At 26.1% G+C, this 14,970-nt stretch overlaps 1 protein-coding gene across 5 annotated transcripts in view; it reads right to left on the bottom strand.

The window, feature by feature from the left end:
- LOC111684423 overlaps window positions 1-14,970 on the bottom strand; it is a 35,220-nt gene that overhangs the window by 3,522 nt on the left and 16,728 nt on the right. For 4 of the 5 annotated variants that reach the window (XM_023446590.2, XM_046948684.1, XM_046948685.1 and 1 more), the window contains 5 exons: window positions 8,863-9,120; window positions 4,360-4,466; window positions 997-1,106; window positions 503-581; window positions 336-433 (listed from right to left, as the gene is read on the bottom strand). In XM_023446590.2, the coding sequence (XP_023302358.1) occupies window positions 336-433; window positions 503-581; window positions 997-1,106; window positions 4,360-4,466; window positions 8,863-9,120 (652 nt within the window). The remainder of the gene's footprint in view (window positions 1-335; window positions 434-502; window positions 582-996; window positions 1,107-4,359; window positions 4,467-8,862; window positions 9,121-14,970) is intronic. The other variant, XM_023446591.2, reaches the window with a different exon arrangement.

The raw sequence follows: 14,970 nt of genomic DNA, 5'->3' as shown, positions 1-14,970 counted from the left end.
GACTAGACTATAGACTAGACTATAGACGAGACTATATACTAGACTATATACTAGACTATATATTAGACTATAGACTTGATTATAGACTGGACTACAGACGAGGCTATATACTAGACTATAGACGAGACTATATACTAGACTATAGACTGGGCTATAGACGAGACCATAGACTAGACTATAGACTAGTTTATAGACGTGATTATAGACTTCACTATAGACTAGACTATAGACGAGACTCTAGACTAGACCATAGACTAGACTATAGACTAGACTGTGGACTAGACTATAGACTAGACTATAGACTAGAGAGTACATCGATAAATTTTTTAGCTTACCTTCAGGGAATTTGAACATAGATTTCATGGTGGCTTCAGCATAGTTACCATCGGCACTGGGTACAAAACGTGAGATAATGGCAGGATCCAAGGGGCAGCTATATATGAAATTTGAAAAACATTTTACATTCACAACAATATACTTATAAAATAAAAAAAAAACTCACCCTCTTTCATCAATCAAAGGTAAACTAAGATTTTTCTTATCAAAAGCTAAACAGTTGCCCACACGTATTCCATGAGTACCTAAAAAGAGAAAATCAAAAGTATTTTAGATTCTAAATTCCTACAAATCTTTTGGTGTCACTTGGATTCTTATAAACTAGTTTATTTCTTTTTTTTACATATTTTAAGAATGAGGAAGTAAATCAATAAATCATAATAGTAGATCATAAGACAAACAACAAAATTCTTTTTAATTTACTTAAGTGGAATTTTAAAAATAAATTTTGAGTTTTTTTGTTTGCTTACTTAAATTTACCTACAGCAAACACTTAAGAAAGCTTAGTAGGCCTTAGGCAAAATTTCGTTAGTTTTAAACAGGCACTGCTTAAAGTTTTGTGCAATTTCAATATTAGTTGTATTGGAAAGAAATCAGATATTTATAAGCTGTTTATCAGTGGTTTATTGTTTTTATTGTATTTTATTTTTGGTTACTTACCATTTGGCTTAGTAAACTCGGCACGTATTTTATATTCATGACCATAAACCGTTTCTCTTACACGTCGATCATTCTGCAAGAATTTCAAAACTACATGTGCGTTGTCATCCCTGTCAATTGTAATGATGAAAATAAATAATATAAAGAAACAGATACATAAGTTAAAGAGTAAAAACAATAAAAATTATTAAATTGTTGCAAGTTTTATTTTTATAAATTCTTTTTTTTTTGTTTTGATGTCAGTTCAATTGCTGTATGCCTTGAGGCAAATATGACCAATCTAAGACTAACTGCAAATTTTTGCAACAATTTATAAAGAAGAAAATTTATGTTGTTTTAAGGCGACTTTTAAACAGCGCTACGCTATTACTATACACTCCTAACTATCAATTTTTGCAACATGCTATTAATTGAAGAAGCAGGACCCACCAAGTCCAATTTCTAGACAAAACTATAGCTCGCATCTGGATTAATTTTTAGACTAAATTTTAGCCTGTAACTGGTCGAATTTCCAGTTGTAACTTGTTAAATTTATAGTTAAAATAAGGGTCAGTAATTGGCAGGCGCGGATTCAATGGGTGGGAAAAAGGGAAATAATCCATCCAAAACTAAAAATTTTTCAATAAAAAGAATTTAATATAAGTAAAAAATAAAATTTCCTCCCCTCCCAAACGCTTGAGCTGGATCTTCGCCTGGTGGCTGGTCCAATATTTAGAATCAAAAACTGGTCCTATTTCTAGTTAATATAGCGATCGCGATTTTTATGCAAAACCCCGTCCGTAACTGGCCTAATTCTATTCGAAGTCATAACCTGTAACTAATCAAATTTCTTGTTGGAATTCGAGCCACTATCTAGAGCAAAATTAATGCATGTAACTCTACTAATTTGTAGACAAAATTCAAATTCAATTAATTATCTAATTTTTAGTTGAATTTAGTGCCAGAAACTTGTTCAATATTTAGACGAAATTAGATCCAATAACTGATCCAATTACTAGTCAAAATTGTAACAACCAACTAGAGATAATAATGAGCCTGAAACTGTCTTATATCTAGACCAGTAACTGCCACTTTCTAATCGAAATTATAGTCATTGATTTACCAGATTTCTCGTAATTTGAGTTACTTACTGGAGCCAGTAACGAGTCCAAATTCTATACCAAAACTGGCCTTATTTCTAGACAAAATCAAAGCAAATTACTGCCCTAATTTCTAGTCGAATTTAGAACCGGTAACTTATACAATATTTATACGAAATTAGAGCCAATAACTGGCCCAATTTCTAGTCTAAACTAGAACCAACAACTAGTGATAGTAACGAGAACAAATACTATACAAAATCGAGCCCGCAACGGGCCTATTCCTAAACTAAATCATAAACAATAACTGGCACCTATTCCTAGTCGAAATCATATCTAGTAACGGGTCGAATTTCTAGTCGAAAATATAAACATTAACCGGTCCAATTTTATAATTTCTAGACGAAATTTTTTAAATTTAATATTCAATATTTTAAAATTTCCAAATCTGTAACTGATCACATTAATTGTTAAATGACTTTATTGTCGCATATTATTTTACAACAATACGACTATTATATATTACAAACGTCTAGCAATCATTTCAAGACAACCCTCTCAGGTTGGCCAAGGGGCTGTAGCGTGCAAATTGATTTCAACAAAAGTTTTGTTAAACAAAATATGGAAGTAAACAACAGCATTGTTGTTACATATAAATAATTTCAATTTTAGTGGCGTTTCATTTTGTTTTAGTTCATGTTGCTGCTCTTTCTGTTGCTGTTGTTATTGTAGTTACTCTGTTGTTATTTAATTTTCCTAACAATTGCGCAATCTAAATATTTTTGCAGGTTATGCATGGACAGTTGTCCAAGTGTAGAGTTAGGAAAAGAGCTTACGGGGCGTAGAGAGAGGTTCAACAAAAACTCGAGTATTTTATTAGTATCGCTGAGGTATTGAATTTTGGTTCACAACTAAATACAAATGGCAAACATTGTTTAACAGTGGTATTACCGGTTTAAACAAAAAATAATACAATAACTTAAATTAAAAAAAATATTTATCAAAAAACAACAACTAAAAATCATGTTAAACTTAAATGTATCAGCAAAATGTATTTAACAGAGCGTAAATTATTATTTAATTTTTTTTTATTATATTTGTTTATAACTACTTTTTATAGTTATGGCAGTTTTCCCTTAGTTTGTTTTTTTTTTTGTTAGCTTTTTTTTTAAATACATATTTATAACAATTTGTTGTTTTCCGAAACAATATTTTATATAAATTTTCCAATGCGTAAATGGTTTGGCAAAATAAGTTTAATTGCGTATTTGTTAATATTTAACAATTTTGGTAAAGGAAATTTTTGATATATTTTTGTTAAAATTTTGCATTTGAAACATAATTTTTTTAAGTGAGAACACCTCTAATGTTTTCAGTAGAAATAGTTATATTTGCTCTACTCCTACATGCATTACTTTCTTTAATACGGAGTTCAATGATTTTTAACAAAATAGCAGAAAATATATAAGAGTAAAAATTAAATAAATAAAAGAAAAAAAATAAAACATTATTATGCAAAACCCACGTAATTTTAAGTTTCAAACATTATGAAGTCACTTTTTTTGTGTCTGTAACAGATTTGGACTGACAATGAAGTGTTTTTAAAAAATAACACTTATTTAAGTCAAAAATATACTTAATGGCCAAAAGAGGCAAGACAAGAAATTTTTATTCAATTAAAAATATACATAAGTATTTATAGATTTTTTATTTGAAATACAAAAAAAAAAAAAAAAAATGCAACTGGAGTTTTAAAACGATCAGTAGTTTTGACCACTTTGTGTTTTACAATTTTCTGTGATCACCACCGTTATTAGGTAATAAGAAGTGAACATATAAGTGACTGATTTCAGTGATTTTATTCTCACAAAACTTTACTCTCACAAAAATTTCAAACCCAAATAGAACTGAACTAGAACTGAACTAGAACTGAACTAGAACTGAACTAGAACTAAACTAGAACTGAACTAGAACTGAACTAGAACTGAACTAGAACTGAACTAGAACTGAACTAGAACTGAACTAGAACTGAACTAGAACTGAACTAGAACTGAACTAGAACTGAACTAGAACTGAACTAGAACTGAACTAAAACTGAACTAAAACTGAACTAGAACAGAACTAGAACTGAACTAGAACAGAACTAGAACAGAACTAGAACAGAACTAGAACTAGAATTGAACTAGAATTGAACTACAACTAAACTAGACCTGAAATATTATAAAATTAATTTGTTTAATTGCAACCAATCATAAAGTAAATACTATATACTTTTCCAACTCACCTTCCAAAACCCGCCTTGCCACAAGTGATCACATAAAATTTATCATCTGCCAATTCCAAAGTTTTATGAACTCTTACCGCCAATTGTATAGATCTTTCTTCGGTGCGCTAAACAAGAAATAAATTTATGAAAAAAAAAAACAAATTTAGCAAAATGAGATATTAAATAAAAGTAATAAATTTAGTAACTACTATTAACTATTAATAAATTAAGTACAATTAAATGTAGTTGGTCATTAATAATAAAGAAGCTTTAATGGGGATTATAAATTAACTGCTTAAATGACAACTTTTTAATTTGTGACGGTGAAATTTATTTCCAAAGAAATAATTTTTAGAATTAAATTTACGAAGCTATGCTAAAAAGCTGTTTATGTGAATTAATTGAGCATTTAGTAATAATTTATTAGTGTTTCTTTGAAGCTGTCAATGGTTAAGCTTGTTTTTAGGGTGTTTATTATATTGATATTTTATTAGGTACTTATATATGTATTTGCTTGCTCTGCCATTTACTTGGCCTTATTAATCCTTTTGGTAGTTGCAAATAACCTTTATTAATCATGGAGTCGATTCGATTATTAAATTAGCTTAAAGTGATAAAATTTGATTTTGTTGAGATAAATATGTAGTTGAAAATTGTAGGACATTAACATAAAATTTTATGGGAATTTATTTTGTAGAAAACCCAGCAAAATATTGTGTCATAAAATAAACACAAAAGACAGCTTATGGAGAGCTCTGTTATTCCTTTGTTAAATCTTATAATTTGCAAAAAAAAAGGTAAATTATTTCTGTTTTTGCACGTTTAACATACAAAAAGAATTAAAATCTTAACAAAGAATGAGTAGAACACAGCAGAATAATGAAAATCTAGGTGTTGATTGTTGTTAACAGCGGCTACAAGCTAAATATTCATAACGAATAAGAAAAAAAGAAACAATATTATATTTTGGCAACCTACAACCAACACGTCCAACTCCAAAAGAATGAAATGAAAGAGAAACATGTTGATATGTCTTAAAACTTCATGCTACAGACAAACCAATCCTGACCACTACTCCGCTCAACAATCTACATACATACAACACAATTCATAGTTTATGGCCACTTTAAATAATTTATTGTTGCACCTAGAAAAAAAACAACAAACACAGAAATCTGTTTCTTTTTTTCTGTTTAGTTTTCCCCATAAAACTTCTAACAGACTTTGGCTGTTTGTTAATGTTTTCATTTAATGTTGGTTTTTGTTTTAAGGGAGTGTCATTCCTTCAGTTGTATGTGTGTGTGTTTCTTTTTTTTTTCAAAATTGTTAAAAAACAAACAAACAAACTCCCATACAACTTAAACATACAACATATTTATGTATTTTATTTCATTTAAGTTTTCAAAACATGTTTATGTTTGTTTAAAGTCTTTGTATTCAGGTCGTTTTGTTGTTTAAACAACACAAAATAAAACCTCTATTAGACTTATAGCTGTTACGTCCATAAGACGTCCGTCCGTCTGTCTAACTACTAGGCGTCTCTATCCAGTCCATGTGCTCCATTTGAAAGTATGACAAAACGAAAAACTATGCAAAAAATATTTTTATGGTTTTTGTTTTTTTTTTACTGCGCGATTTTTAACAAATAAACATAAAATAAGAAAAAATTAAATTTATTGCCTCTAAATCGTTTTAAGTAAAGTTTACTTTTAAACCTTAAAGATTTACATAAATCCGGGCATAACAAAACTAAAAGTAGTTCGTTTTCTAAGTCTTTTGTTTTGTGATAACTAAAACTGTGCATTTTGTTCTTTTTGCTGTTTTAAGAAAAAAAATTTGCTAATTTGTCTTAATAATGGTCGCTAGAAGATTTTTATCTTACAATTGTTGTAAATTACTTTTTAAATTATTGATTTCATTCTTTGTTTTACAATAATAATTAATTGTTTTAAAAGTTTAAGCAAATTATAATGGCAAAGAAAATGTCTAAGTTAAATTACAAAATTTATAGTTATTTCAAGGTCTGGAGAAATATATTATAGTTCAAAACATAATTTTTGCTATCCCCTGAAGTGCAGATCAAGTTTTTGCATGAAAGCTTTCCTCGTATAGATTAGCCTTATAACAGAAATCTTCTTATACCTTTCACGAATGACCAGAATGGTGATAAGGGTTGTTTATGTAAAGCTTTATCGCACCTATTTCTTGTGCACTGGTAGTATAAATTTTTTTAGTTTTACCTTTTACTTTTTACAAACTTTATTATTTTGACGTATTAATTAATTCAAACAAAGGAAAACAATAAGAACTTTTAAATCTTTGCTCTTATAGAGCTTTTCAAAACAGAAAGCTTTTTAAGCTTTTTTGTTGTTTAAGATTTTTTAATAAAAAACTATATTGTCGATGTTTTTGATAAAATCATTCTTATTTTGTTTAAGCTTATTATTTCTTATTGTTTAAGCTTATTAAACAAAGTTAATATAGAAAAAGCTTTTAAAAACAAGCTTTACCAAAAAATATTTCTAACATTTTCAAAAAAAGCTTTTAGATTTTAAAAATTAAACTTTCTCAAATTGAACAGAAAAAAAGCTTTATTAGAAAGCTAAAAAAGAAACTTTTAAAAGAAAAAGTTTTTGAAAAAAGGCTTTATTAGTAAGCTTAAAAAACGTTTAAAAGAAAATGCTTTTAAAAAAGGCTTTATTAGTAAGCTTAAAAAAAAACTTTTAAAAGCCTTTTTGGCATTTTAATAAAAAACTATATTTTTGAAGTTTTAAAAATTTATTATTATTTTTGTTTAAGCTTTTTAAACAAAGCTGCTCCTTGAGATTTTTTAAAAATTATTATAAAACAGCTTTTTTAAAAAATAAACTTTTTTGGTCATAGAAAAGGCTTTTTTAAACTCTTAATAAAAAAAGATTTTTTTAAAATTCTTATAGAAAAAGCTTTTACATTCAAAATTTTTTTAGTTCATAGAAAAAGCTTTTTTGAACTTTTTAAAGAAAAAGCTTCTATAAGCATTGCATTAAAACAGTTTTTAGTTGAAAAAGCTTTTTTCGCATTTTGCATTTTTTTTAAGCCTTTTCAAACTAGTTTTTGAACTTTTCAAAAAAAACCCCTTTTCAGAGAATAACGTTTTTTTTATTTTTTTTAAAAAGAAACTTTCCTAAAAAATATTTACTTGAACTCTTTATAAAAAAAGCTTTTATTAAAAAAGCTTTTTTGTTAAAACGATGTAGGCATTTTAAGCTTGAGATCTCAATCTTTAGTTTTTGATTGCATAAGTAGTTTTGTACTTTATTGTTGTATTTGTAAGCCAAGTTAGTGTTAAAAAAATAAACAAACGTTTCCTCTGTCTTAAAAATATAAATAAAAATCTATTGATAAACTATTTATTTAGTTAATAAAAGAAATGTTTGTTTAAGAATCATGTAAATACATGTGAAGAAACTACTTTCTTTAAAAAAATTTAAGAGCAATCCATGTTGAAATAAATAAACAAATAATTTTCTACAATTTTATTATCCAAAAAAAATTTAACCAAAATTGTATAAAAGTACTTTTAAAATAGCTGTTTTTCAAAAGAATAAAGTTTGTTCTTTATCCAAGCTTTAATAGGAGAAAAAAGTTAAGAAATGCTAATTTTAAATAAAATTAATAAGTTTAATAAGCATAAAGTTATTTTTAAACCATTTTAGTTGGCAAAACAAAATATATTTACTTATTAACACATTTATTTAACAAGTTTTAAGTTTTCTCACACAATTAATATTAGGCAGTTTATATTTTGCATTGTTTTCCGGTGTGAATTTTGTTTTTTTTTAATAATAAAATGTATGAATAATTTACGCAATATAAAGTTTGTTGTCTAAGTCTTTTGTTTTTTTGCACCTAACAACTGAATTGTTAGAGATTTTAACAAAAAAAGAAAACAAAAACACACAAAACTTGAAACTACGCATTTTCAAGTTTGTTGTCCAAGTCTTTTGTTTTCATTTGATTTTGTCTTTTGTCTAGAGCGCCAAAATGAAATGTGTTTATTATGGAAATTGGGGAAAAATATAAAACTAGTACAACTACAATTATTACACTAAAAACACATAAATTTCACTTATTTTTTTCTACTTTATTACCCTCTTGTATTTGTTGTTGTTTTTTTTTTTCTATTAATTTCCCTGTTTTTTGTTTAATGATCAAACAAAAAAAAACCCGTTCATTGACTCAGTCAGTGTGATTTTTCTTTAACAAAGTTATTATGTAATGCAACAATAAAGCAAAATACTCAATATACATACAGCTTTCAAGTGTTTATGTAAAGTAATTTTTCTGCAACATTTATGCTGCAACAGCAACAGCAGCTGCAGCAAAACTAAATAGAAAAGTTCGACTTGATTTACTAAGAAAATTGATAAGGTTTTGAAATATTTCCTCTTTTACTTTCCTTTTGTTGAAAATTTGTTTTTAAGCAAAAAATGTAGTTAATAGTTAATGTTTTTTTTAGTAAAAGCAACATGATTAGCTTACATTATTGTATCCACTCACGTTGCTGACCAAAACACCACAATAGTCAGGCGATCCCTGTTTGGCTAAAATATTGATACTAAAACCCACTGAATCGGAACCATCGCCCATGGCCATACAGGCTGGTGTACGATGATCACGGGCATGTACTGCACCCGTATAGGGTCCATCCAATTTGACTTTAATATTCATGGTGCCCGCTTTACAGGTGGCCGAGACATGGGGTGCAAATTCGGGTGAGGCAGACTCTTGTGCATAAATCTGTAATTAAAATAAAAAAATGAAAATGAAATATTACTTATATTACAAAAATATAAAAAATATTGCTAATTAAACTCAAAAAACAAAACACAAAAAATTTGTTAAATTCCTTTAAATCACGTTGCTGTCATAAATCAAATTTATTAACTGCAGCCCTCAAAAACGTTTCTGTCTTAACTTTAAGCAGTTGGTAACTTAACCCAAATCTCTATCTCTAAGAATTATGGTTCTGTTGGTTGAAAACATGATAATGATGATGTTGCCTTTGAACATTTGTTTAAAAAGCTGCAAGTAACGTTTTTTCTATATTTTTAATTAAAGTACAACCCAATTTATGCCCAAACTACTAAAAGCTTTCTGGTGTTTAAGGAAACAAAAAATTCAATTAAATATTCTTATTCTTTCTTATTTGGTTCTATAGCAAATTAGCCAGCTGTAAGTTTTGAATATTTTATAGATTTTCTTTTTTTTTTGTTTTTGGCTGATTCATGTTTTGATTGTGTTTTATAACTGTTAAGAAGTTCAAATATTTTCAGCAGTCACAGTGGGGTAGTAAGTTAGACTTTTTTTTGTTAAAAATCTTAAAATTTATCTTAAAAATAAATCTAACGGTTGCTTAAGTTCTTAGAAAACAAGCTGTTGCTGAAATAGTTAAATGTTTCATTTAATTAGTTTTTGATTAATTAATAAGAAAAAAAAACAAAGTTTGTTAATTTTATGTTTAAGATTATTTTTTAATTAGTTAGAACTTTGTTATATCAATGGATTATATAAACAAAAGTGGGTCAATTGTCAAAAATGTTTCTTTAAAACATTAAAAGTTAAAGCTTTAAGCTTTTTTAAAGTAATTTTTTGAAGAAAATACACTTTTAAAGAAATTAACTTTAAGATCATACAACTTGTTGTTATAATTACCCAAAAAAAAAAACTTTTAACTATAAAACAACAAACATTGCGGAGCTTTATTAAACAGAATCCTTTTGAGTTAAGAAAACTTATTAAATATGTTGTAAGAAAATACATTTCCAAGCTTTTAAATGACAATAATCAACTTTATATTAATATTTTTGCAGTTTTTTCGAGCTTTTAAAGGAAAAAGTTTTTTGATTTTTTTGTAATTTTAAAATGAAAAGTTTTTTAACATAGTTAAAAAAAAAGCTTTTTGAAGTTTCTAAAATAAAGTTTTTTCATACTTTATTATTAATATCTCTGCAGTGTTTTTGAGCTTTAAAAGGAAAACGGTTTTTGAGCTTTTAAAGTAAAAAGTTAGTTTTGAGCTTTTAGAGGTAAAAAATATTTTTTTGTTTTGAAGTTTGAAGAAAAAGCTTTTTAAGGAACAAATTTTTTTAAGCTTTTAAAGGGAATTGGCTGTTTTGAGCTTTTATTTTTTTTTTGCAATTATAATCAAATTAAAGCTTTATATTCAAAATAGCTTTTCTGTTTCTTTTAAGAAAATTGCTTTTCAATATTTTTGCAATTTTACAGGAAGAAGCTTTTCGGAGGTTTTCAATATAAAAGCTTTTTTTTTGTTAAAGGAAAAACCTTTATATAAAAAAGAGCTTTTCTGACTTCATAAAAATATGCTGTTTAATCTTTGAGCTTTTCATGAAAAAACTTTTCTTTTTTGTATTGTATCAAAAAGAAGCTTTTCGAATATTTTTTATATAAAAGCTTTTCGGCCAAAGTAGGTTTTTGAACATTTTAAAGAAAAACTTTTTGAAAAATAGTGTTTTGAAGAAAAAAATTGTTAGGCTTTTATTTAAAAGTTATTTGTTAAAAAAGTTTCAAAGCTATATTTTCCTTTGTGCATTGTGAGCTTTTTATGTTACGAAATACCTTTTAGATTTAGATTATTATTTAAATTTAGTTTTTTTCTATTAGTTTTGTTCAATTATTCATTTTATTTATTTTATTTATTACACTTATTATTCACTTTAATAATTCTAAATTGAAAAGCTTTTTTTATCGTTTTAAATAAAAATGATGTTGGAACCATTTTCTATAAAAATTAAGCAACGAAATATTTTCAAAATATAAAAAGTTTTTATACATTCAAGCCTGCTCTTCAATAGGCTAGCTCTGGTCTAAGGTAGGAATCTTAACGCTAAGGATTCCCACTCAGTAGCGAAAGCTTTACGACTGTCTTTATGGAAGTCTTAATGATAGAGATTTGTTCAAGTTCCTGAAAATAAAGCTTTTTGTAACATAACATATTCACCACAACATTTCCCACAATTATTAAATTTACAAAAAAATACTTTTTTTGTAAATTTTACATAAATCTGTAATTACCTAGAGATTTTTGTTAATTCATTACAAATCATTAAACATTAATTCAAACTCATTAATAAAATTTCTCCTCAATAAAAACTATTAAAATTTAATCAATCAAAATCTACTAAATAAATTATGCTTCTTAAATTAAAATTATCTTTTACAAAATGTTTTTTTTCACTTTACTAAATAACTTCTTTAAAACATAATTTCACTTGTTCTACCAGATACTTAAGACTTGTTTAACAAATTATGGGAAATTGAATGCAACCAAAATAAAAACTAAAAGCGTTTTAGTTAAAAATTTCGGTCAATTTGTGGAACAACAATTAAGAGAAGAGAAAAAAAAGAACAACATTGACATACAAAAAGAAAACTTTTGCTTTAATTGAAAAGTAAAACCTAAAACTATTATTCAATGACTAATGGAAAACAAACTTGAGCTGGAGATGATGATGAATAAAAAAAAAAATACATTTCTTCTGTATTTTTTTTTTATTCATCAAAAGAAAACATTAGTACTTTAATTTTGAAAGTATGTATGTGTATGTGTATATGTAGTTGTAATCAAAGAGTTTTACCAGCTACTTTTATTTTTTCATGTTACTGGTTCTGGTAACAGAGTATCAAGCCGCGTTACAGCTTTTAAAGCAACATATGGAAAGACAGACAAACATACATATGTACATTTGTTTTTTGTTTTTCAGTTAAAACGTCAGGAAAAATAAGGCCACATATTAATTGTTTCCACTATATAGAAAATGCAGACAAACAGAAACAGAAATTCTCAAAAAAAAAACAATAATATTTATTACAATTTTTGTTTGTATTTGGTATTAAACATTGAATTTCCTAAACAGCATCATTAATATTTTTGTTCGTTCAAAGCAGTTGTTTTTCTTTTTTTTTTTTTTGGGCGACTTATTTAAAGTTTGTTTCTTTAGTCTTTTGTATTTAATTTCTTTTGAAAACTTCTTGTTGTGTCGTTGTGTTGGTGCTTTTAAACTTCATTTTATGTTTAATTTATGTAAGCTTTTTGTTGTAATTTTATAGATAATTATCATTTTTACAGCAATTAGTTTTTAGGCTTTTTTATATTCTTTTGTAATGCATTTTACTTTGTCAGCTTGAAAGCTGAGAATGTGGCTTTTATTTCTATAATTAAACTTGCACTTGTTAAGGTGTTTGGCCTAAGGAGTTGAAAAAACTCTTTTTTAAGTAATTTTTTATCATCAGAACTTGTGCCTGTTTTCTTGTGGCTCTTGGTAAAAGAAGACAGATCTTTATTATATTTGGAAGAATGTTGCGGCTTTTACAAAAAAAGCTGCAATTAATGGCAGTAATAAATAATTAATATAAAAGGGCACTTTAGTTCATACCCTCGGGGATATTACTTGTTGAATTTGAAAATAATGTTTTAGAAATTTATGGAGAATAATTAAAACTTTAAGAAACTGTTAAAAGTTTGAACGAACTGCAATTTTTTATATAAAAAATATTTTTGGAGATTTTTTAAAGATAATTTTTGTAATTTTTATAGAAAAAGCTTTTTTTGAGATATTTAAAGAAAACATTTTAATACCTTTTTATGGATAAACAATATTTTTAAACCTTTTAAAGTAAAATAAATTTTTCTAGTTTTTAACAAAAAAGCTTTTTCGAAAAAAAGCTTTTTAAGTTTTTACAAGAGATATTTTTATACGATTTTAAAGAGTAAGCTTTTTTGAGTTGAAAAAAAATTGTTATCTCTTTAGGGAAAAAGCTTTTTGATTTATTAATTAAAAATTTTTAATAAAAATAATATCGATTATTAATCTAAGCATTTAATATATTAAAAAGCTTTTTAATAGCATTCCTAATCCCATAGAAAGCCATGGAACGTTTTAACTAAAACTTGACTTTAACACTTTGAATTTTAAAGTCTGCTTTAAGATCTAATCTAATAATTTTTTTTAGCACTCTTTTAATTCCGTTTAAAAAACGGAAAAACTCACCAACAAAATCTATATAAATAATTTGACAGGCAGGCAATTTTTTGCTGATACTAGACTGGTATTTCCAACAACTATTCTTATTTTGGTTTATTTCAGTTGTTCACTTTTTGTGGCGTTTTTTAAATGCACAAATGCATTTTGGTGCAAATAACTGTGCTGCTCTAAATATTTATATTTATTTTTTTTTTTTGCTTTAGTATTTAAACAAATACAATGAGCAGTTGTTTAAAAATTGAAAAAAATTACTATGTGTTCTAAATAGTATAGAGTTTATAGTACGAGTACTAATGAATGAAGTATGTAGTTGGTACAACATACTATACTCTTATCATGACTAAATCATGTATAAATTTTGCACATGTGTTCAAAAGGCAGAGCTTGAAAGGAGTGGAAAATATAAAATGAAATTGTGTTCAGTTAGATATTACAAACTCTGTGAATTGTTGTACAATTTAGAATTTATTAAATTTTTTAGATTTTAGATTCAATACATTTAATTTTGTTTACCTTACCACTCTGTTGTTCTAATGGTGTTGAAGGTAATTGTTGGCAACATAATAATGAAAAAAATACAATGCAATATACATACAATATACAAAGTTTAAAATAGAAATTGAATTTTACCGGTGAATGTGAACAAAAAAAAAATAAAATAAAATAAAAATAAACTCAAACAAGTATTCTTTTTTATTCAACATTTATCTAAATTTAAATTTATGTATAAAGTACAAAGTATGAAAAATAAAACAAGCAACAATCTTTTGTTTTATTAGAAAATAATTCTAACTCTTGTTTTTTTTTTGCAATTGAAACAAAAATAACGTGAAAATATTTACTCATACTAGAACAAATAACCAAGTTAGTAAAATCTAATAGTATAGTGGCTGTACTCATACGCGTAACATTGATGTAAATTGTAAATTTTAATGCCAAACTACCGTCAGCCAGTCAGTCATGTCAGTCTGTAAACATAGATAACTATTATTTTGTTTTAATAGTTCATACGGGGGAAAGTTTTTCCTATTCTTTTGCCATTACTTGTTGCTGTTGTAATAAAAGGGCATCATCATGGTTTAATTTTAATGGGTTTTCTTTTTTTTTTCTCTCTTTACTTATATACATTTTTAGATTTCATTCTTTCTTTTTTTTTTAATATTGCTTAGTTATTGTAGTAAAGTTATTTAAATGTAGCTTGTACATATTTTTTAAATTTATATTTAAATTTTATTTAATTTTCTTAGAAAACTGAATCTTAATTCAAATTTAGTTTACAGCCATTTATGACGTTTTTCTGCTTTAGTTTCAAGTAAGCAACTGCTGTTGTTAAATAAAAATTTAATTATTTTTGCTTTATTACTTTGCTGATATGTTTTAATTCTTAAACTATTACAGTTTTGTATTGTAAATTTATTAGTTGTACAGACTTGAAAAAACGTTAAAAAATGTTTGACATAATTTCCAATGATTTCAAACTAACTCACTAACTAAATAACTAAATAACTAAATAACTAAATAACTAAATAACTAAATAACTAAATAACTAAATAACTAAATAACTAAATAACTAAATAACTAAATAACT

This window comes from Lucilia cuprina, chromosome 4 (genome assembly GCF_022045245.1).
Source record: "Lucilia cuprina isolate Lc7/37 chromosome 4, ASM2204524v1, whole genome shotgun sequence".
Classification (NCBI taxonomy): domain Eukaryota; kingdom Metazoa; phylum Arthropoda; class Insecta; order Diptera; family Calliphoridae; genus Lucilia; species Lucilia cuprina.
The sequence above is the reverse complement of the archived record's forward strand: the minus strand, read 5'-3'. Positions and strand labels throughout refer to the sequence as shown.